At 45.1% G+C, this 23,399-nt stretch overlaps 3 protein-coding genes across 4 annotated transcripts in view; 2 read left to right on the top strand and 1 right to left on the bottom strand.

Moving 5' to 3' along the window:
• The window catches only part of si:ch211-200p22.4 (phosphatidylinositol-binding clathrin assembly protein), a 46,455-nt gene extending 44,274 nt beyond the window's left edge, over positions 1–2,181 (top strand). Inside the window, exon 20 of the mRNA XM_068756013.1 lies at positions 209–2,181. Within this exon, the coding sequence (XP_068612114.1) occupies positions 209–223 (15 nt within the window). The 3' untranslated portion in view covers positions 224–2,181. The remainder of the gene's footprint in view (positions 1–208) is intronic.
• A 3,612-nt stretch (positions 2,182–5,793) lies between these two features.
• Positions 5,794–21,581, top strand: zgc:92429 (uncharacterized protein LOC445063 homolog). 2 transcript variants are annotated; one of them, XM_068755938.1, is made up of 12 exons: positions 5,794–5,941; positions 6,313–6,362; positions 6,446–6,502; positions 6,589–6,743; positions 6,869–6,972; positions 7,440–7,492; positions 8,060–8,130; positions 8,190–8,292; positions 8,479–8,598; positions 8,904–8,966; positions 9,074–9,424; positions 21,369–21,581. In XM_068755938.1, the coding sequence occupies exons 1-12, from the start codon at positions 5,878–5,880 to the stop codon at positions 21,393–21,395; spliced, it is 1,218 nt and encodes a 405-aa protein (XP_068612039.1). In that variant the 5' UTR covers positions 5,794–5,877; the 3' UTR covers positions 21,396–21,581. The 2 variants fall into 2 exon arrangements, with proteins under 2 accessions (XP_068612039.1, XP_068612038.1); XM_068755937.1 differs by lacking the exon at positions 21,369–21,581 and having other exon boundaries at positions 5,797–5,941; positions 9,074–11,163.
• Positions 12,218–23,399, bottom strand: part of si:dkey-172j4.3 (diacylglycerol kinase eta) — a 42,743-nt gene continuing 31,561 nt past the window's right edge. Inside the window, exons 28-30 of the mRNA XM_068755936.1 lie at positions 12,538–12,651; positions 12,333–12,447; positions 12,218–12,258 (exon numbers count right to left, since the gene is read on the bottom strand). Coding sequence (XP_068612037.1) covers positions 12,218–12,258; positions 12,333–12,447; positions 12,538–12,651 — 270 coding nt within the window. The remainder of the gene's footprint in view (positions 12,259–12,332; positions 12,448–12,537; positions 12,652–23,399) is intronic.

Below are 23,399 nucleotides of genomic sequence, written 5' to 3' on the forward strand. Positions count from 1 at the left end.
TGAAGACTGTGTCGCGTTAATCCGACAAATGTTTCCATTCAAGAATCTTTTGTCAAAATGTGACTCTTGATGATCCAAAAGCAAATTTGTTACGAGTTGAATTTGATTTAGACGGGCCGTGTTTGCATTGTAAGTTAAATGTGTGTGTGTGTCAACGTACTGTTAAACTGATCAGCAGAGTCCTCTTTAAATTTGTTTGTGTTTTCAGATGCAGTTTATGTAATCGAGTCCAGGGGAGGAGGAGGAGGAGGAGGAGGGGGACGACGACGACGACAAGCAGAGTGCCAAAAGCAACAACAAACAGAAGACGACACACAAGAGCATCGTTGAGCTGGACGGAGGAATAATTTAATCAAGCTAAAACGACTTGGAGACAGACGAAAGGATCACAAACCATCACCAAATATCAAGTTGGAAAGAGGAGGAGGAGGAGGAGGAGGAGGAGGAGGACCAGCACCACACGCGGGACGGACGGACGGACGGAGGGATGGGGAGGATCTCGTATCGGTTGTCTGAAACAACTTCTTGATTGTGTGTGTGTGCGTGTATTGGCTTTCTGTCATTCTGTCTAACCTGTGATCTAAATTCGATGGGAGGGAATTAAGGATGAGACGGAAGGATGGAGGAGAGGAGAGGAAAGAGGGGGATGAGGAACTCCCACCTCTGGTTCCGGCCGTCTTTGACTGCCTGTGAGAGTCTCTGCTGCAGAACTAGCTTTACTTCATACTGGTGCTATTTTGTCCTCTCTGGGTTACCGTCCGCCTGCAACGGCAACTTCGGGGGGGGGGGGGGGGGCAGGTATTTGCTTCGCGCGTGTGGAAGTGCTTGTGTTTAAACGAGTGCCTGCGTACTCGCAGCAGTTGTTTCAGACCTTTCGCGTCCGACCGAGCTCTCCATCTCATCCGTTCGCCGTCCGTCAGCGAAGACATGTCGAAGCGTCTTTGTATTTCTCATCCCGTTTTTCTTCCGCAGCCTCGCCTGAACGTCGTCGGGTCTTGTACAGCGACTTTTTTTTTTAACCACGCGTTGATGGTAGCCGCGCGTTTGTTTTGGGTTTTAAGCTTAAGTCTTTGTTAATCGTGCTGCATTGTGTTCTCTTAAAGCTACAGATACACTCAGAGAAACAGGGCGTGGCAGTGACGGTATGGAAGCCCGCGACGTTCAAATTGTCCTGGTGACGGCAAAGGGTCCATGAAATTCATGTTTGTCTACGATTATCGGTGTAGTAACTCCCCCCGTCATTTTGTACATCATGTATTGAAAACATATTTATTAAAGAGTGATAGCTCTAAGCTAGTTATTAATCACATTGGCTAGCTCTAAGGCAGCTAGCATTCTCACTTTGTTACTAAAAGGACGCTCAATTCTCAGATTATCCAAAGGATCTATTTTGGTATCCAAATCGTTCCTCGCACGTCGAGCAAATTTATTGTGAGGTGGTGAAACTGGAGGTTGCATCACAGCTAAAGCTATGTCCGTTCCCCGTCCGGCTGTTACATTAGAAAGAGCTTGATTTTTTTGCTAATTATTAGCTTTAATATGCCGGCGCAACGCCAGACATCATTTAGAGGCTAACTTCATGCTAGTCTTTACATTTATGACTGCCATCGCTCTGTCGAGGGTAAAACTAGAAGAGATTTGTGTAGTTGTTATAATTTTCTGGACGCTGAAGAGACTGCCGTGATAATTAACATTTTCTAGCCCGTTAGCTTCCCGTTAGCACCTTGTTGACCTGTGTGTATCTGTTCCTCTTCTCCCCATCGACTCGCCAACCAGACAAAGACGTCAAACGTTTCTAAATTACGAGCTTTTTTCTTTAGGTACGTCTAATAAGCGATCAAAAAATAATGTGCCAACTATTGAGGACGTCTGCGCTGATGAAATGTTACTGAATCGAGTTGGGTTCACGCTAAGTTGCAGGTCGGAGGTCGTGGGCATTCCTCAGCCAAAGCATCCGTCAAGCACGAGTTTGGCTGTTGCCGCGCATTTTTGTGTTTGTTTTCCATTGAGGGCTATTTCTAAGGGTCAAATTCTGAGGCGGATTTGAGCCGAGGGGTTCGACACTTTAGTGTGCTTGTTTTGTTGTTTGTAAAATCAAATTGTGTTTTTCTTTTTTTTTTTTTTTTTTTTAAATGCACATACAAAAATCTTGCACTGAAGTGACTATCCTGCCGTAGTAGAGCAGCCGACGGTTTTTCCAGGTGGGGGGGGGGGGGGGGGGGTGAAACGATGGAAGAGATTTGAAGTTTGTACAAATTGTTTTGGGTTTTACAATAAGAAGTTTCTCTAATCTAAATGAAAATTATTTTTCCGCCATTTTAACAAGGAACTTGAAACTTTTTTTGTGGTCCCCCCCCCCCAGTCCGGTGTCCTCATCCCTGTCATCAGTGGAAGTCAAATGTTATCGCGCGCTTTACCCACTCTGCTCTCAAGTTCTAGATATCGCTTCAGTACCTCAGCTGTGTCTAGTTGGTCTATCTCTAGAATGTTTTTATTTTTAGCCTGCTTCGTCATTGTGCGTTGTGTGTAGCTACGCAAAAAAAAAAAAAGAACAGTAGTAGTAATCAGTTTCTGTCTAGATTGTCTGCTCCCACCCATCGCTGTCGCCGTTGGATCGATATTGCTCTAAAAATGCTTCTTGTCGCAGTCTTGTGTTAGCGTAGCCTCCTGCATTAGGTACCCCCAACCTTTACCCCCCCTTGCCGAGTGTCTTAGTGACTATAGCTCTATCTTTCTTGATGTTGCTGTCTTTTAGCTGTAGACGAAACCCTTCGGAGGCTGGTCCGGCTTCGTGGTTTGCTTTTACCGTTCCCACGCAGCAAAACAACGATTACTCTTAATGCTCAGACCGTGGATAGGTCCAACTCAGAGCCCCCCCCCCCCCCACACACACACACATCATCTTTTTTTTTTATCTGGAAATGTTGTCCAATCAGTTCTTTTCCGGATATTCGATTTAGCTGATTGCTCGGGACGTCGGCGGCAGCCTGAAAGTCTGTCTGCTCACCGAACTTCTCTGACAGCCGGCCAAGCTGTCGCTCGGATGCGTGGGAAGAGCGGGAGTGAGCGCACGAATCAAAGGTTGACTTCAACCGCTGAGTTGTTCTTTTGTTTTGTGTCGGGGCCCATAAACTCCACAGGTGTCGTGGAACAGAACCTTCGTTGTCCCCTCGTCTCTGTGGGCTTGATGCCGTCCTAAACGGGGGACGCCGTGGAGCTTGTCTCGGGGTCTGAACTATAGGTGGCTTACCTGGACGCGAATTAAACTATTTTCTTTAATGGATGTCTCTGCTTTGGCACCATTGGTTACAATTATGTGCTTTTTTTACCCCTCCCCCCCCCCCCCCCCGCCCTCAGAAAGCTATTGTACCGTCGCTGATGTGATGAATTGGCACTCGAGAGAAAGAAGCCATTACTGTGGCACTGATCCAGAGTCAGATCATCATCTTGGATCTTAAAAATAATGAATCACGGCCGGGTCGCGCTGCAGATCTAATCATTCCTGATGTTCGTTATCTCTTTAGAATGCATAATGGGCTCGCTTTGGTGTGAAGGTCAGTGCAATCTGTGGCGGGGTGTTTTGTCGGATCTTATCCAACTCATCCGACAAAGCGGTATGAAAGCTGTTAACTTCCTTTCTCGGTGGACTTGTTTTGTTTGAAATGAGATCGACCTTTTCTTCTTCTCCTCCGTCTGTTCTGTTCTTTCCTTTTTCGTGGTCTGTTTTTGTGTGCATTTTCTCGGCATGTAATCCAGTCCTGCCTTTTGACATTTTCTTTGTGTTTTAAATATTACTGGATCTACAGAGAAAGTGTGTAAGACTGGATTTGTGTGTCTCATAAATGTCGCCGGTTCCCTGTCCTCACCGCCAGTAATTATTGCAGCTTTCTAGACTTTGGGCAGGGTGTTGATCCAGGGAGGGGGGGGGGCTTTTTTGGTCTCCTGTCTTCAAATTCAGTCGCCGTTAAAGCTGGGAATTTCCTGGGACAACCACTTTTTTTTTTATGTTGGTCCCTGACCCAGAACGTCTGGGGTCCGAACAGTCAGCCTTGTGTTCAAGTCTCTTGTCAACTTTAAAAGCTGCTACCACTCCCCTCTTTGTTATTGTAGCATGAATCCAGGTGGAGGATAATACACAGATCAACCTTGATGCCACATTTGCAATGTCTGTTCTCTGCTAAGGCCGAGAGTATCAACCATTTTCTTGCTCTTTTGGGGGGGGGGCTCGGGGTCAGCGAGTGCATGGGGTGTTTTGTTGTCGGTGTTGTTGTTTATTCCAAAAAGCATGATATGACCGTGATCGTGAAGACAAAGATAAAATCCTCTTGTTTGTCCCCGTTTAATAAACGTTGTCGGGTGCCGTGGATCGCCTTTTCCCCCGGTCAGTCATTCGCTGCTCCTTGGCAGCAAAATTGGATCAGTTGTGGGAACTGAACGTGACGGGGATGTCATTTAAATGAGCCACTGTAGCAAAGCAGCGCCTTTCTTTTTTTGTGCGTGTTGCCTCTCTTAAAGATGTCAGTCGTTCCTGTTTGCCCTCTGGTTTCTACACTATCTGTGGGGCGGCGACGCGAGACGAGGAATGAAAGGATCAAAACCAAGAGAGGATTTGTTTTTTAAATGGATGCGCTCATTATTTTTGTCAGTCCGTGTGTCGAAACGAAGATCTCTTTGTGCACGTTCGGTTACTGTGTGTGGTTTTTTCTTTCTACGTCTGTTTTGTTTTTGGGGAAGAACCCTCTGATTGCTGCATCACAATTCTGTACATAGAGAAACAGACGTTCAACATACTCTCATAATCTGCTACCGCGCTATTTTATAATGATATTAGTGTTACTTACAGCAGCAGGTTGGTTTGAATGCTTCACAGCGGGGGGCGGGCAAAACGGGGGCTGCAGAACTCCCCCCCGAACACCAGGAAATGTCAATCATGCCAAATATTGTCTTTGAGCAGAACACACCCTTTTGTTCTCTCTCTCTTCTGCCCCCCCCCCCCCCTCTCATCTCTTTATCTATTTATTTAAAGCAGAAATATATGGATTGTATCAAGCATGGAAAGGCAAAACATGTTACAGTTGACAAAAAAATCACAGGCTTGTATTTTACAGCAGTATATTTGTTTATTCTAGGGATCTGTTTTTTGGAAGAAATAAAATCATTCTCCATTCCTAAATATTTGTTTCTGTTTTTTTTTCTTTTTTTTACTCAAACTGAAGAGTTGAGCGTTTATAGGGCTTTAAAATGTATATTTAATTCTCGGATGAAAAGAAATTCAAGGCTTGAAATAGCGAATGGTTTGTTATTTTTTTTAAATAACACCGTTGTGATGTCACAAAGGGGAAGACGTGCTTAAATGATTACAGAGCTACGCTGGATGGTTTAATTTAGCAGTTTTTGGGTTGGTAATGACCTGAAACCACCAAATATTAGTGTCGAAACATGGGAAAATGGATTAACTTCATATGTCCCCTTTAAAGGTTTAGCATCTTAGCTTATCCTGCAATGGAGGATAATTTTAGGATCAACTTGCATAGAGAAAGTGACAGAAGTCCAGGATGTTGTCGGGTCCTATTGTGGCGGCAGCAGGCCGGCCTCCGACAGCCGACACTCAGCGGCAGGAATGTCAGCCGCGACCTTTTAGATAAGATTTGACAGCTGAATATTGAGGGAGGGGGGGGGGAAGGAGAGGGAGGTGAGGCCGCTATATTTATCCTTCATTCACCCAGGGCAAAAACTAGAGAGAGAAGAGGGAGAGAAATCCTCCTCCTCCTCGGTCTCTGATCTGGTTGCTGCTCCTTTCCGGACTGGAGAAACTTCTGGAGGTCCAACCACAGCAAATAAGACCAGGAGACGGATCCGGGGACAGAACCGGGGGACATGGCGCTGCTGTGCTACAACAAAGGTTGTGGAGTTACTTTTGACGCTGACGAGAACAAGGACGGTAAGATCCCGTCTGTTTCCTCCTCCTGCCTGCTCTTTTATTTTAATGTCTCGGATGAAGTCCCTCCGTCCATATTCTTCTGAGAAGTGAAGCCTGTATAGTTGTAGTTTTATTAAAGCGCTCCTGCGAGCTGATTTGGTCTCACTGGTACTAGAGAACATACTAGACTGTATTTCAGTCTGAATTCAGAGCTTAAACCAGATTTCTGATCTGGACTTGGTCTCTGAGGTGGGGCAGGTTGAGCTAGCTTAGCTTGTAGCATGGGCCATGTGTTCCAGAAACCAGCTTCCTTTTTTGGGACACCTGGTGACAGCTGCGTGCTCTCTCTCTCCTTATAAAGACTGACACTACCGTTGTCTCCTCCAAAAAAGATTCCTGCCTTTTCCATCCAGGCTTTCCCATTTTTCACGATGCTCTGAAGGTATGACCGACAATAAAAGAGCAAATTTAAGAGGCTGCACTTTAATTTAGTTAGATTTCAAACCGGATGTGTGTGTCCTCCAGGGATGGTCCTGCTGCAAGAAAAGGACAACGGACTTCTCAGAGTTCCTCTCCATCCAGGTAACGCCAGCTTCAGATGGGAAAAATAAAACTCAACTGGACTAGAGACATTTTGTTCCCGTTTCATAAATCCGGTCTTAACGCAGGGCTGCACCCGTGGGCGCCACAGCAACGAGAGGCCCCAGGAGCCTTTGCGCCCGGAGGTGTCGTCGGACAAGGGCGGGACTAAACCCACCAATGGCCCAGAAATAATCTACCAGGGACCCAAATCTGCAGAGAAGCTGCAGAAAGAGAGACCCAGGTGTGTTTTTAACTCACAGATGCAGCATCTCTGTGTAATCATTTATTCATAGAAGGCAGGACCCGGCTGCCTGCAGCATTCCTGGAATAACTCCTTTAATGTATGGCACCTGTGTGTGTGTGTAGATCAGACGAGGCCAAGACCAAACTCACCCCCAAGGTGTCGCCGTCGCTGGTTCAGGTGCTGGAGAAACAGGACAACAGCAGGAAGGCTGAGAACGAGAAGCGAGGTCAGCGCGTGCTTTTTCATTATTGCGTCGCTGTTCCTGAACACAAATCTGATTTCTACATGGCAACAAACCAAGAAAAACTATAAGTAGATTGATAAAATAATAACGATATGAAATCCAGAGAAATTTAAGTTGTCAGTAAACGGGGTTTCGTTTAGCGACGGGGTCTTTGGAACGTGACTGCAGCGAGGACCATCTGTGTGTGTACAATAAATGTGTTATTGAAATCTAGTGAGTTGTAGCTCACAATAAATAATAATAATAAAAATCTGTGGATGCAAGTAAAGTTTTCTGAAACCATAATAAAGGAATCTGAGAATGTGCTCGTGAAACAAAATAATCAGTCCTGGAAATAGTTTAGTATAATTTTACTACACTTGTAGAAGCTCACCTACATCTCCGTCAGTGTGTGACGCTGTTGTGATTTCCTCATATCGTCCCCCCCCCCCCATCTTTTCTCTCCACAGAGAGTCAGACAGTCATGCCGGGGACCCGATGCAAGAATGCGGGATGTAAAACGGTGAGTGTGTTTGTCTTCTGATAAAAAAAAACCCCATCATCCTGTTGGACTAAACGAAACGCTCACAGCAGCTGCTCAGCGCACTGTTCTAACGTTTATTAACAGCTCCATCTAGTGGCCGAAACCAGCAACAACCTCTTTGAACCGTTGAAATGCCTTAGATTTCTACATTTTGTTCTAGTTTAAACACCTAAACCGCTCAATTTATCTGCCTAGCCGATTTTTTATTTGATAAAAATAAATAAGTGGCTTCAGGAGAAACTTTCATTTTAAAAAGAGTGTTATGATGAAAAAAAAAAATCTCATTTAGCAACAATCAGATGGAAAAGGTAGATTTACTAATGTAAATGCTGAAAACTGTTCCGATCGGGACCAAAAGGTTTATTCTGGCTCCTGATCAATCTTTTTTTGACCCTGTCTACAAAACCAACGACTCCACCCGGGCTCCTGAACCTGAGATAGAGAGTTGCAGCATTCAAACAAACCTCTGAACTCATGACCCGATGTGCAGAGGCCTAAAGAGAGACCGTAATCTGTGACCAGTTATTGATCATCGCTGCGTTTCAGGCTTATCAAGGCCCGGAGACGGACACGCAGGTCTGCGTCCACCACCCCGGAGGCCCCGTCTTCCACGAGGGGTGAGACATCTGTAACATTTACAGACCTTGAATGCACACTAAAACTCATCTTTGTTTAGGTATAAGTCCTGGAGCTGCTGCTGCATAAAGACGGTAGACTTCAACGCCTTCCTGGACCAGAAGGGCTGCACCTCAGCCATACATCGCTGGATCCCGAAGCAGGTACCCTGGAATTACGTGAGAATGAGGGATGGGATCCGTGTGGGAAGCCGTTGGCATCTCCGTCGGGATTGCACAAAGGGCAAGGAATGTCGCCAGGAATAATCTCGGATGGTCAGAAAATGCTTTTGACAAATCCTTCTAATGTTGGACATGAGAAGTGACCCGGTTATCTGCATGCGCTTACAGGACAAGAAGAAGGTGGCGTGTCGACACGACTGGCACCAAACGGGAAGCCGCGTCGTCGTGACGATTTATGCCAAGAATGCCAACCCAGAGTTGAGCTGCATCGAGGCCAACCGGACAGTGGTGGGTGTTGGTGCTCCCGACTGCATGCACTGAATTGGTTACATTTAAAGTGCTCGCAATATTTGTGAATGTGACACCAACGCGGAAGCAGTCGCTGCCTGATAAATCTTCCTTTTGTAAGACTAATTGTCCGATTGTTGGGTAATTAAATCTGCTTCAGAGACGCGTTAAAAGGTCATTAATTACAGTTTATCCTTTAGTTCATGTTTTATAAACGTTGGTAATATAGTACACGCAAGATCAGGGGTGAAATTGAACACAGAAATTTACCTTCTTCTTAATTTGTGTGTTTTTCTTCTGGTTAGCTCACCTGTCAAATTCAGTTTGAGGACAATAAGATTTTCAAGCGAGACTTCCGTCTTTGGGGCGTGAGTACCTGTTAAATCCATGTTCACGTCTGACGGGGAGGTCAGCTCATGTAATAACACGTTCATAACAAGTGTCTTCAGTTGAAGCGGCATTTTGTTTTTCACAGGTGGTGAATGTCAAAAAGAGCTCAGCCAACATGGTCCCATCAAAAGTGGAGATCACACTCTTCAAAGCCGATGAGGTGGCCTGGGGAAAACTGGAAGACCCAAACTTCAAACCTGAACCCGAGTCTGAGGGGAACCCGATCGAGTCCCACCGGCCTGATTGGGACATCGATGATGACGACATCAGCGACTCGGATGACGATTGGGCCTATGATACGCCGCAGAACAAAAGGGAGCAGAAACCGAAGGAGGAGGAAGAAAATGCAAAGAGGAAAGAGGTGGAGGAGGAAATGAAGAAGGCGATGGAGGAGAGGAAGAAAATGGAGGAGCAGAGGAGGCAAGAAAAGGAAGAGGTAGGATACGAAGACATGCCAGATCTGGAGTAACTCCTGAATTGGGTTTGATCTCCACATTCAGTGGCTTGAAATTTAAGGGGCGGATTTTCCTTCAGCCATTATTTAGCCGGTTATGACGGATCATTTTTCACGTCCATTGATACATAAACACTCATTTTATACTCGCCGAGTGTGGTTTGTCCGACGGCAGTACCGGAAAACTACTCTGCATTGCATTTTGTTCCCGCCCTTTTTTTTGTGACAGTTATGCCCTAAACTGTTTACCATCGTCATAAAACTGGGTGGAGGAGTATCGTCAAAGCAGGAAGCAATAAATTCTGAAATGCAGATAAAGTTGTGCCTATATTTGGATCGGCTGTTTTTTGCCTCCTGGTGTGAAATAAACGCACAAACTTCACACTTCAATAATTTTTTTAATCTCCAAAGTGTTGCACCGACTCTGTCTTAGTTACACACTGCAAACAATTACACAATAAAACACCTTGCAACGTACAAGGTCGTGCAAACATCGAGTCTGGCGTTCTGGCTTTTGCACACAGTCCTGGTACGGAGGGTGTTTGGATATGAGGGCGTCTTCACAAATGTCATTTATGGAATACTGCTGCACAAACGTGGCGGCGTGACTGGAACCAGTTCACTTTTGCAGCTGTTATTTTTCTTTTTAACTCAGTTTCAGTCCCCCAAAAAAAGAAGCCAACAAAGAATATAACAACTGAATTAGTTTCAGGGCAATTACTGGTAATATTTTTCTAATCTCAGAATGGCTTCCACAAACATGAGTTGTGTTCATTTTTAGCATTATCTTCTACTACATTAAATTCTACAGAGAAAAGTGAAACATAAGTTGACTGACTTCCCTTATATTCTAATATCACTGGAGAATCTTTTTAACTTTGATTTAATTTCATATCTATTAGCGTTTGAGAATCACCACCTTTAGTATTTGTAACATTTCAATGACACGGAAGATGGAGCTCTGCTGTGGGAGTAATTGCACAACCACCGATGTAATAAACGTTTGCGGGTACGTCTCTATATACTCTTCATTCTTTTACATATGATTAGATACATTACATTTCAGCAACACACATTTGTCCGTATACATTTACCATAAATAATTTATCACAAAATCAATAAAAAACAAACACGCAAACAATTGTCATTTTCCCCTTTGAGTTTGCTTCTTCGTAAAGTGCAAGGCAAATAGTTAGCATTTTGAAAGTTGTGGAGTAGCATCACGAAGCTAATGTTTGATGTCATCTTGAAATTCGTCACATTTTGACAGATTAAACTCTTGAGCTTTTCACATTTTTGCTGCCTTATGAAGTGTTAGAGGAGAAGAACGCCATTAGTTTCCATGACGCGCTTAGCCTAGCTTAAGATGAAGCACAGCGCGCAGAGGAAGCAGCTAGCCTAGATGCTTTAAAGTTGCACTATGTGTATTTAACCCACTCGTAAAACAAGCAAGTGGTTTAGACATTCATGATTCCTGAATACAGATGCATATTTTAATACAAAATAGAAAGCTTCACAATTTTACCTTTTTAATTCTTTTTTGTTTGTTGCTAAATTAAGCTAAGCTCACCCTGAGAGCACGGACATAAACAAATGTTGCTTCGACATAGCAAATAATCCACTTTCCCCAAATGTCTGACCGTCAACAGAATCCCGGACCCGCTAATGTTGCACCAGTCCAGGTTTATACAATAACATTGTCTTAAAATAAATACGAGACATGAAATCTTGGGATCTACTTGGATAGACGGGGGTTTCAGTCACTGCGCTCTCTCCTGATGTTTGGACATAGTTAAATAATGGATATTTAGGTGGTATTGTTTTGTTTCTGCTTAAATAAAAATAAATAAACCCTGTTTTGATGCAGCTAGCAGGTTGGAACCACCCAACAAAGCTTCAGTGTGAGGCGAACAAAATCTGCATGCAGGGAGGGACACGGCCAAACAAAAACACGGAGTCATTTCATCTGAGCGAAAGGATTATGCACTAAGGTGTTTCAGACCCCAACAACAAGGTGAGTAAACGTACCGTATGCCAAGCGCCACAAACGTTTCACAAGGCTGAGTCCCAGATGAAATGGCTCATCTTTTAAAAGGACATTTTATTTTTTTGCAGTGTGGCCGCATAGCCTCGGGTCGCGCCAGGCAAGATAACAATAACAGTAGAACCTTCGTGAAATCTGTCACATCATTTAACGTTAGCATAATTCACAGGTTAGTTCAAGTCCCGCACAAGTACATTCCTCAGTACGATTGTTTTGTTTTTTTGCAATGTTAAAGATAAGAACAAGTTCAGTAGACGATAAGGTTGCGACGTTTGTTCCTGGTAGAGTTCCACATGGCAGAAGCGACAATAAATACTCTCCAAGAGTCTCCAGAAATTTTTTTTTTAAAGGCGATCCATATCGGAAGAAGGAAAATTGTGAAATAAAAACATCGTGAACGACGTAAAATGAGACTGCCGCACTTCTTCAATGCAAAGAGGAAGAAAGAAGCTTGGTTCCAAACCTTCAGGGAAGGGCGACTTCTGAGATCGAGCATTTAGTGGAACCAACAAGCAGAACGCTTAACAGTGAAGCGATGCGAAGCCGGGACTTGGATGATAAAATAAGACGTCAAAAAACAAACCTCTGCCAAGCAATGTGGAGGAGGAGGAGGATAGGAACATACGTTTCAGGTTTTCCTTTGTTTTCTCTCACCCCGTTCAGGCCATTGTGATTAGAGGGGGGGGAAGCTTCTCACCCCCTGGTTATAACTGGAGCAGTCATAAAGAACCTCAGTTGCCCGAGGAATCCGTCTCTTTAAGGTCCCACGTTCCTGCAGGAGGGAAACCAAAGTAGAAACGTTTTTCTTTCGCAGACCGAAGAACCCGATCTGTCCGGATCTCTCACCTGACAATGAGCTGTTGGACTTCTGCTTGTGGAGCTTCTCTCTGTCCTTCTTCACTTTGGGTATGATCTTCAGCTTCATATTACTGCTGCACTTCATGCTGCCCCGCAGGGGATCCTAAGAGAAAGTTGGATAAAAAGAAAAAGGAAGTTAAGAAGGGCCAGTTGGAACTGAGTCTCCCCCCCGGTTCCACCGCCTCTTCCTCACCTCCTCTGGGCACTGCATCAGCGGACAGATCCAGTGGATGTCGTCCAGCTTGTGGAGCTCTGTGCTGAGGCTGTTCAGAGTCGATTGAAGCTCCTCTTCCTCTGGAGAGTCTGACTGCAGAGGATGAAGAATTTAAGGAGCATTGTTAGAGATGGTCGGTGAGAGCGGTTGCACCGCTGCTGAGCTCCCGGTGAGCTCTTGCATTCCACCTTGATCACTGCTCTACAAGAGGAAACAACATCTTCTTCTGAAATCCATCCTAAAAATATTGATCTATTTTGTGCTGATCTATGCGGTAACCTTACAGGGATTAATTTTCATCGAGTCTCAGGAAGTACTTTTACCGGGGATATCGGAAAGAAATGGATTGTTTCTGTGCGCCGCTTCTTCAGTGCCTTTTAAAACTCTGGATGATCTGAAGTGGTTTCAATCCAGGAGGAGAAATGTGTTCCACCTGGACAGTAAGAAAAATCATCTGTATGAGTCTACTTCTGTCCGGAAATATACACCCAAACCCGGGACGCGCCCTTTGTCGCCGCTCACAACATCTGGAGCAGCGACATGTGGAGGCTGTGCCCCGAGGGCTTCGTGACACACCTCTCGAGGTCAACCCAGCCAAATGCCACATCGCCCACCACCCAACCCCCCCAGCAGCAAGACAGAGAAGGAGCAGCGCAAGAACACTTGCGCTGCACAGCAGAGTACCATGAGCCTAGCATACAACATCATGCAACAGAAACGAAGACCCAGGAGCAGAAGTCACCCATTAACTGGCCAAAATCCTGTGATAAAAAGGTATGGGAAACAGTCAACACAGACCTCATATTGCTGTTGGAGCAGCTTCGTGGAAATGCAGTGAAGAAACTGGATAGAGTGGAAGAGCTCATTTACAACTATGGAGCTGAACGCTTCGGAGCTGCAAGCAAAAGGAAGAAAACACCATCCATCCCTATTCAATCCAGGAGACAGCAGGAAATAATTCAACTGGTCAAAGAAAGAAGGCAGCTGAAGAAACAGTGGAGGAAAACCACAGAGAAGGAGGGCATAAATGTGCTGCAGGCAGAAATTAAGAACCGGCTATCAGTACTGAGAAGAGCTGAAAACCTGAGAAAGAGGCGTAGAAAGAAGGAATGGGCAAGAGCTAACTTCAAAGACCCTTTCAAGTTTGTAAAGGGTTTGTTCACGAAGGAGAAAAATGGAAAACTCCAAACAATAAGGGAAGCCCACCTATCACAAATATACTCCGACATGAACAGGTCTCACTACCACATGACATGCCACCGTTACATCCTCCAAAACATCAGCCCTCCCAAGTGGAGTGAAGTAGAAAGAACTGTACGCCGAGCAAGAGCAGCATCCTCCCCCGGGCTCAACGGGGTGCCATACAAACTCTATAAGTATGCACCAGATGTCCTGCGTTTCCTATGGCGACTGATGAGGCTGGTATGGCTGAAGCAGATGATACCAACAGCCTGGCGAAGGGCAGGGAGCATCCTGATCCCAAAGGAACAGGACTCTACTGATATTAGCCAGTTCCGCCAAATCAGTCTCCTGAATGTAGAGGGTAAAATCTTCTTCAGTGTAGTGGCTCACAGGCTGACTAACTATCTGGAAGTGAACAACTTCATTGACACATCTGTGCAGAAAGTGGGGATGCCAGGCTTTCCCGGGTGCATGGAGCATGATATGGCACCAAGTCCAGGCTGCAAAAAGGGATGGAAGAGACCTCCATGTTGTTTTCCTTGATTTGGCCAATGCCTTTGGCTCGGTTCCACACAACATCTTATGGTCGGCATTTAGCTATTTCCAAGTTCCAGATGCTATCACTGCCCTCGTCAGGGCCTACTTCCGAGACGTGCAGATATGCCTGTCAACAGCAGAGTACACCACGGCTTGGCAGCATCTGGAGGTGGGCATCATGGCAGGATGCACCATTTCCCCACTCGTCTTCACCATGGCCATGGAAGTGATTATCCGTGCATCTCGATGGGTGGTGGGAGGAGAGTGGATAAAACCAGGCTTGCACCTCCCTCCCATTAGGGCATACATGGATGATATGACCACTCTAACCTCAACCATTCCATGCACAAGATGGCTGCTGAGGAAGTTGCAGGAGAACATCGAATGGGCCCGGATGAGGTTTAAACCGAGCAAGTCCAGGAGCTTATCTGTGGTGAAAGGGAAGCTATCAGACCAGCGCTTTAACATCGGCGAGGAGCCCATACCAACTGTGTTAGAGAAGCCAATCAAGAGCCTCGGGCGTTGGTACGATGCAACCCTTAAGGATATGGTTCAAGTGGAGCAGCTTAGACGGGACCATGCTCCCTGGCAGGCTGAAACTTTGGTGTCTTCAGTTTGGTCTCATACCTCGGCTGATGTGGCCTCTGACCATTTATGAGGTACCGTGCTCGAAGGTTGAGAAGCTGGAGAGGGTCATCAGCCGCCTTACCAACATAGCACTGTATGGTAAAGGCATCCTGGAGCTTCCTCTATGTAGCCTCACAGAGGAATACAAGAGCAGCAAAGTCAGGCTGGAGATGATGCTGACAGATTCTCGAGACCCCTGTGTAGCTCAAACTGCTCCTGCAATTGGGAGGAAGTGGACTCCAACTGTAGCTATACATCAGGCTAGATCAGCCCTTAAGCACTGGGATATTGTCGGCCATGTGCAAATGGGAAGAGGAGGGTAAACCATCCTGGTGCAAGGCATCTCCAGCTCAGCGACGTGGGCTGGTGGTTGAGGAGGTTTGCCGAGAGGAGCAGGCTGCAAGGTGTGCAAAGGCTGTCTGACAAGGAAAGCAAGGTCAATGGATGCGTTGGGAAGATGTGGGAAATGGAAGCTTATCGAACCAGCTTTATCCTGCGAGCGACATATGATGTGCTACCATCACCACAGAACCTCAATCAATGGTACGGAGAAGATCCTACATGCCCCCTCTGTCCATCTCCAGCAAACTTGAAGCACATTCTAGTTGGCTGCACCGGAGAATAGAAGAATGGTCGTCAATGCCCTGCCCCCCCTTTCGTCCCATCTTACATCATTAGAACATTTTGTCCGTGAAGGGGAAAAACAACAAAAAAGATGTATTCCAAAATCAGAGGTAGGACAGATGGGAGCAGTGACTCTGCTTTCCAGTGGAGATCGCCACGACCAACCTCAGGCCAGATCTTGTGGTCTACCTCAATTCGAAGGATATTATAGACGAGGCTTCGGTATGCTGAGCAACGGGGCTGGACTGCTACTAGTCTCCTCAGGGGCATGGGGATCCGGGGCCAGGCCCAACGGCAAATCATCAAAGCCCTGTCCAGTGCCGCTGAATGAGGGAGCCAGTGGGCCTGGATCAGGAGGAGAGACAACAGCTGGGCCCCGAAATGACTGGGGTAACATCAGGGGGTATAGAAAGGGGTAAGGGAGAGGTGGGGACACCAGGTGTTGCTGCTGAACCCTCCTGAGGTGTCGTGGGCCTGTTCAGTGAAACACCTATGATGGAGGGTGCCCACCTGATGACCCCAATGAAACTGTTAGCCCCTTCTATCCTGCCCTGTGATGACTATAATCCCTACCGATTTATCAAGGTAAAAAAGAATTGTAACATCCAGCCCCATTCTGGTATGCAGTCAGACAAGTTTGGCTCAGGGATGATGATGATGCCCCTGCCGTGCAGAGTACTTTTGGTGATAACACCATGTGATGTGTTTGTAAAACTCCCTGTTTTCACTTCTGGCACTTTGCACTGAGGGATGCAGCCAATGCGTTGTGGTATTTCCCTGGCGCAGATATGTCATGATGATGGAAGGGGCTTCACCCATCGCCATGGAAGCACAGAGAGGGTCACATTGAGCAGAGGCTTTGGAAATGTGGAGTATTCCACTGGAGTTTTTTGCCACGAAGCAACGCCTGAGAACACCAGCTGCGCTCCCCCCCAGGTATCGGTTGGCCATTCCCTTTGTTTATGATTGATACTGTCACCCCAGTGTCTGCCTCCTGCCTAACCCTACCCCATTCACTGGCGGGCAATAACCCCCCCTCCCCCCAGAGACAGTGAGTAACAGAGGCTTCTACTCCATGGAAGATATGAATAACATCTTCTTGGGGAGAGGTGTTTTGATGTTTGGCAACGGTAAGGTTGGAATTCTCTCCTTTTCTGAAACCAAACTGGATGCTTATTGTAAAGACACTGAGGGTTACACTGTTATCAGGGACTGTCATGGGGGTGGGGTCTGCATCTACGTCAGATCAGACCTAGACACAGAGTCTGTCTGGGTAAAGATCATTTATCCCAGAGGTTTAGCTCTGGTCTTTGGCGCAGTATACAGACCCACAGACCAAAATTCATTCTATGATTTATTGGAGAAGCATGTGATTGGCTTGGGAAGCTTGGAGGTCCTTCAGCAATTTACAAGGGTAAGCACCACTTCTAGAACCATCATAGACATCGGACAAATCTAGAATCAAAAACAGTGGTGTCATTGAGTGCAATATAAGTGATCACAACATGATTTTCTGCGCTTGAAAAATTAATAGACCTGCAGCACATTGTTACACCACAATAAACTGCAGAACCATTACTCCACAGAAGCTCTAACAACAGCGCTGGAGGAAACTGATTGGTCTGAAACTTTAAACTCCGCCTGTGTTGAGGGGACCTGGTCTTCCTTTAAATATGCATTTCTGTACATAATTGGTAAGATAGCACCTTTAACAGCTGTTTGGGTCAGAGCCCGTACAGAACCTTGGATGAAAGGGGAAATATTGAATGCCATCAAGCTCAGAAACAAATGTTACTCTGAGTACAGAAAAACCAACAACCAGGAACTACTTAAAAAAAGCAGAAAAGTAGGCAATGAGGTTAACAAAATGATAAAAAGAATTTCTTAAATGAGAACATTGAGGCAAACAAAAGCAACCCACAAAAACCAGTAATATCTGCATTAACTCCAGGGTGACAGGTTGGTGGTAGCTAATTGTTTTAACAGATATTTCACTACTATTGCCACTCTGTCGGTCAGCAAACTCACTATGAGAAGGTGCCAAAAAGGACACTCTGTTTCACACCTGTAAATACCATTGATGTGCTAAAAAAACTAATTGCCTTTCAAGCTAACAAGGCCATAGGCCTTGACAACATATCCGCCCGGTTCCTCAGAGACCCAGCTGTGTCTATCGCCCATCTGATAAATTTATCCATCAATCAGCGCCACAGGGATTTGAGATGGCGCGGGTTATCCCTCTGTATAAAAAAGGAAACAAATTAGAACCTGGCAACTACCATCCTTTGTTCCATCTCAAAGGTTATGGAGAGGATAATTCAGGAGCAAATCAACCGCTACCTCGCCGAGCATAGGCTGCTCTTTGAATTCCAATCAGGCTTCAGAACATGGCACTCCACTGACGCGTGCCTCATATACCTGACCGACTACATTAAGTGTGAAGTAGACTTGGGCAAATACTGCGGCATGGTCATGCTGGACCTCCAGAAGGCCTTTGACACCGTTAATCATTCAATCCTATTGAATAAAGTAGGGGCGATTGGTTTTGGTGGCACACCAACAAACTGGATGAAATCGTACCTAGAGGGACGAGAACAAATGGTAGACATAAACGGAACCGTGTCCTCGTCCCTCCCGGTAAGCTGCGGGGTTCCTCAAGGCAGCATTCTAGGACCGTTACTGTTCCTAATATACATTAACGACATGAATGCTGCCTGTGACTGCAAATTGTTCCTGTTTGCTGATGACTCAGCACTCCTGATTTCGGGAGAGGACAAAGTGCAGGTTGAGGAGGCTCTCAGCTCTCACCAGAATCCGTACTTGGCTTACTGATAACAAACTGTCACTACATCTTGGTAAAACCGAATTGATTCTTTTTGGGTCTAAACACCCTCTATGTGAGATAAATGTTAATGATTTCAAGGTCACAGTCGATAATACAGTCATCTCCAGGGAAGAAGAGATTACCTATTTGGGCTGTGTTATTGACAAATACCTGTCTGGTGATAGTGTGGCAACTAAGGTGATCAAAAAAGTCAATCAGGGACAAGTTTCTTGGGTAGAATGTCTGCTTTTGTCAACAAAAGTGCTCTCTGGATACCTGCTGGAGCTCTTGTTCAGCCCGTCTTTGACTATGCTAGCACCTTCTGGTATTCATCCATCAAAGTGTCCTTGAAAACCAGGCTCCAAACCTCCCAAAACAAACTGATTCGGCATGTCCTCAATCGGGGGCCATGACTAGCCTTCTTTCTGGACATTTTGCTGGCCTAAAATGGTTCAGGGTAGAAGGCAGGGTTAAAAGCTCAAGGTGGGATTGGCATTTAAAATGGTCAACGCAGCTCAGTCCCTGCATACCTGATGGAACACGTCCGCGTTCCTAGAGGGAGCTCAAACAACAATCTGTCCTATAGGCCTAACATGGGTTAAATCATATTTTTACATATGGCCACTCAAGGGTGGAATGGAGATAATACTCATGATTTTGGCTGGATCAAGCCACCATACTTTTATTTTTCTAATGTTATGTTGCATCAATTGAGTAATATAATATTGGGTTCATTTGTATTGTGGATTATTTGTGTATGAAGGAGTTTCAATGGAAACAAGCTTGCAAGGGTTTTTTGAAATGCTCACCTAGACAGGATGTTATTTGTACTGTAATACATGCTACTGTGTGCCTGTAGAGACGAGTGGTGTGTTTGGATAAGTTTTGGGTGTTGTTGAGTTTTGCATATAGGTACTGTCAGTCTGTCTGCAATGAGGCTATTGTGAATAGGGTTACTATGGTTAACCTAGACTAAAGTAAAGATAGGAATCTGTTTGTTTTTGTTGATTTTCAAATTGATTTATTTTGCTCGGAGTTACGTGTGTTGGTGGTAGCTGGAAGGAAGTGCTTATTATGATGGAGAGAGACAAGAAGGCTAACCGTGATTAGTCCTCCTGCTAGTAGTTAGGACTGTGAAGGAGACAACAATAAGGGACTGTTTTTAATATGTGTTGACTGGAGCTGCTTGGGGCCAAGCCCAAAGTGAGGAGCCCCCCTCAGGCAGGAGGTGCTGGTCTTGATGAATTGTGGATTGGTTTAGAGACGAGGACACTGAACATGTTGGTGAGTGGCTCTAGTCCCAAGTACATTAGTCTTGTTGACCTTTTATGCTGGTATAAAATGTATCAACCAGTGTTGTCAACTTTAATTGATATTAAAACCCCAAAAGGAGAGGAAACAGAATAGCCTCCATCTGCTAAAAGTTGAAATGTATAATTGTCACACTGAAGTCATTGTTATGCCATGATTCCAGATCTAACATTGGGGTTGGTTTGCAGGAGCCTAAGTAGGGAGACCCAGGCCAGGTGAAAGACATAGTCTCTCCAGTGTGTCCCGAACAACTCATTTTGGGTGCTTGTACCTGGGGTCTTGTTCTTTTGGTCGCTACCGAAGGCTTGTGGCCATAGGTGAGGGTAGGATCAAAGATTGACTGGTAAATTGAGAGCTTTGTACCATTCTCTACTCATTTGTGAAGAAAACCCTGAGGTATTTGAAGTCCTCCTTTTTCTGTCTGAGAACCATGGCTTTGGAGGTGCTGATTCTCATCCTGGGTGTGGACTGATGGAACCAACAGGATTGTGTAATTTGCAAGGAGCAGTGACCCAATACTGAGGTCACCAAGCTGAACTCCCTGCCTGCACCGGTCGTATAGGGAATGGAAACCCTTTGTTTCTGGGGCAACCCCCACGGACCCTGCTGAGGCTGTAGAGCTGGTCCATGGCTGGGATGGAGATCACATTGGTCCTCCTGGATCTGAGGTATGACTGTTCAGCAGATCCTCCTCTTTAGTACCCTTGAATAAAGCTTACCAGGGAGGGTCATCCCTCTAATGTCCATGCAATGCTGCAGAGGGTGTCTAACATCCATCCGCGGGCCCTGGACTTTACACAGTGTGCACTGCTTCCCATGCCTGGGCTTTTGTTTTGGCACTTGTCAGCTGCTTCTGGAGTCGTGCAGGCCTGGAAGGGGCCCTTCTTCAAGTTGATGGCATATGTCACTGGCCATAAGATGGCCACAGTACTGATTGGCTGCTCCAAAATGGAGGTGTTAAACATAGTCCACTTGGAATCAATGTCCCATGCCTGTCCTGGTACATGGTTGACATTTTCCTGGAGGTGGTAGTTTAAAGTCCTTCTGGCAGGAGCTTTTGCCAGATGTTCCCAATGGATCATCAAAATAGGTTTGGGCCTGGCTGGTGTTTCTGGTATAGTCCACCACCTTTGGAGTTGGGTTAGCAACAGGTGCTGGTTGGTTGACAGTTAGGCCATGTGTTCACCTGAGTGTACAAGAGAATTATAAAGTTGATGATTGAACTGCAGCCTAGGGTGTACTGGTGGCAAGTGCACACACTTATGCCTGGATATTGTGTTTGGTATGGATAGTCTGTGATGAGCACAGAATTACCATAACAAAACACCAGTTGGATTATTTCTAATCACACAGGTTCAGGGACCACAAAAAGGGTGGATACTCTGGACTGCTGTTTTGACCCTAGGCACAAACAAAGGTCAGGTTCTGTTGCTATTTACTGGGGTAACCTCCAACATATAGGCATTTAGCTGGGGGGCAATAAGTGTTGTCACCCCTGTGGCATGTCCAGAGTGGAGGAGAGTCCAACTGCCCTGAAGGATGGGATTGCAAGGTTCCTGGCATTGGCTGTTGCACAGCTCACTTTGCATGTGATGGTGGTGAGCCCATGGTGAATATAAAATATTAAGTGGTTTATCCTGGTGAAACTAGTTTAATAAGTAATTATTGAACTGTACTACTCTTTGTGTGTTTTCTTTTTGCTCAGAGCTTGACCTGTCAGATGGAGAAGTGAACAAGTCCTGAGGATCCCTGTCTGGCTGTCACCCTGAATGCTGCCTGAAGCATCCAAATAGTGACTCTCTGATATCAAGAGCAAGAAAGCTCATCCATGCTGAGAGGAAATCATCAGTGGCAAATGAAGTGTGAGATTGTAGCGTGTTTGGAGCTATGTTGTGGACTGTTATGGTTGGTTGAAATTACTGAATAAATGTTTTATATGTTATTGAGTTGTATTGGATTAAAATATGTTATTCCTGCAAGAGAGAAAGCCAATGAGAGAAAGCCAAAACTAACTCAATGAGAGAAAGCCAATGAGAGAAAGCCAATGAGAGAAAGCCAATGAGAGAAAGCCAATGAGAGAAAGCCAATGAGAGAAAGCCAATGAGAGAAAGCCAATGAGAGAAAGCCAATGAGAGAAAGCCAATGAGAGAAAGCCAATGAGAGAAAGCCAATGAGAGAAAGCCAATGAGAGAAAGCCAATGAGAGAAAGCCAATGAGAGAAAGCCAAAACTAACTCAATGAGAGAAAGCCAATGAGAGAAAGCCAATGAGAGAAAGCCAAAACTAACTCAATGAGAGAAAGCCAATGAGAGAAAGCCAAAACTAACTCAATGAGAGAAAGCCAAAACTAACTCAATGAGAGAAAGCCAATGAGTGAAAGCCAAAAGTAACTCAATGAGAGAAAGCCAATGAGAGAAAGCCAAAAGTAACTCAATGAGAGAAAGCCAAAACTAACTCTGAGAGAAAGCCAATGAGAGAAAGCCAAAACTAACTCAATGAGAGAAAGCCAAAACTAACTCAATGCGAGAAAGCCAAAACTAACTCAATGAGAGAAAGCCAATGAGAGAAAGCCAATGAGAGAAAGCCAATGAGAGAAAGCCAATGAGAGAAAGCCAATGAGAGAAAGCCAATGAGAGAAAGCCAATGAGAGAAAGCCAATGAGAGAAAGCCAATGAGAGAAAGCCAATGAGAGAAAGCCAAAACTAACTCAATGAGAGAAAGCCAATGAGAGAAAGCCAAAACTAACTCAATGAGAGAAAGCCAAAACTAACTCAATGAGAGAAAGCCAATGAGTGAAAGCCAAAAGTAACTCAATGAGAGAAAGCCAATGAGAGAAAGCCAAAAGTAACTCAATGAGAGAAAGCCAAAACTAACTCTGAGAGAAAGCCAATGAGAGAAAGCCAAAACTAACTCAATGAGAGAAAGCCAAAACTAACTCAATGAGAGAAAGCCAAAACTAACTCAATGCGAGAAAGCCAAAACTAACTCAATGAGAGAAAGCCAATGAGAGAAAGCCAATGAGAGAAAGCCAATGAGAGAAAGCCAATGAGAGAAAGCCAATGAGAGAAAGCCAATGAGAGAAAGCCAATGAGAGAAAGCCAATGAGAGAAAGCCAATGAGAGAAAGCCAATGAGAGAAAGCCAATGAGAGAAAGCCAAAACTAACTCAATGAGAGAAAGCCAATGAGAGAAAGCCAAAACTAACTCAATGAGAGAAAGCCAAAACTAACTCAATGAGAGAAAGCCAATGAGTGAAAGCCAAAAGTAACTCAATGAGAGAAAGCCAATGAGAGAAAGCCAAAAGTAACTCAATGAGAGAAAGCCAAAACTAACTCTGAGAGAAAGCCAATGAGAGAAAGCCAAAACTAACTCAATGAGAGAAAGCCAAAACTAACTCAATGAGAGAAAGCCAATGAGTGAAAGCCAAAAGTAACTCAATGAGAGAAAGCCAATGAGTGAAAGCCAAAAGTAACTCAATGAGAGAAAGCCAATGAGAGAAAGCCAAAAGTAACTCAATGAGAGAAAGCCAAAACTAACTCAATGAGAGAAAGCCAAATTCAAAACTAACTCAATGAGAGAAAGCCAAATTCAAAACTAACTCAATGAGAGAAAGCCAAAACTAACTCAGTGAGAGAAAGCCAAAACTAACTCAATGAGAGAAAGCCAAATTCAAAACTAACTCAATGAGAGAAAGCCAAATTCAAAACTAACATAACCCTGGTCGTGAATAAAGGTCGT

Source organism: Brachionichthys hirsutus, chromosome 23 (assembly GCF_040956055.1).
Source record: "Brachionichthys hirsutus isolate HB-005 chromosome 23, CSIRO-AGI_Bhir_v1, whole genome shotgun sequence".
In the NCBI taxonomy this organism is placed as follows: Eukaryota; Metazoa; Chordata; class Actinopteri; order Lophiiformes; family Brachionichthyidae; genus Brachionichthys; species Brachionichthys hirsutus.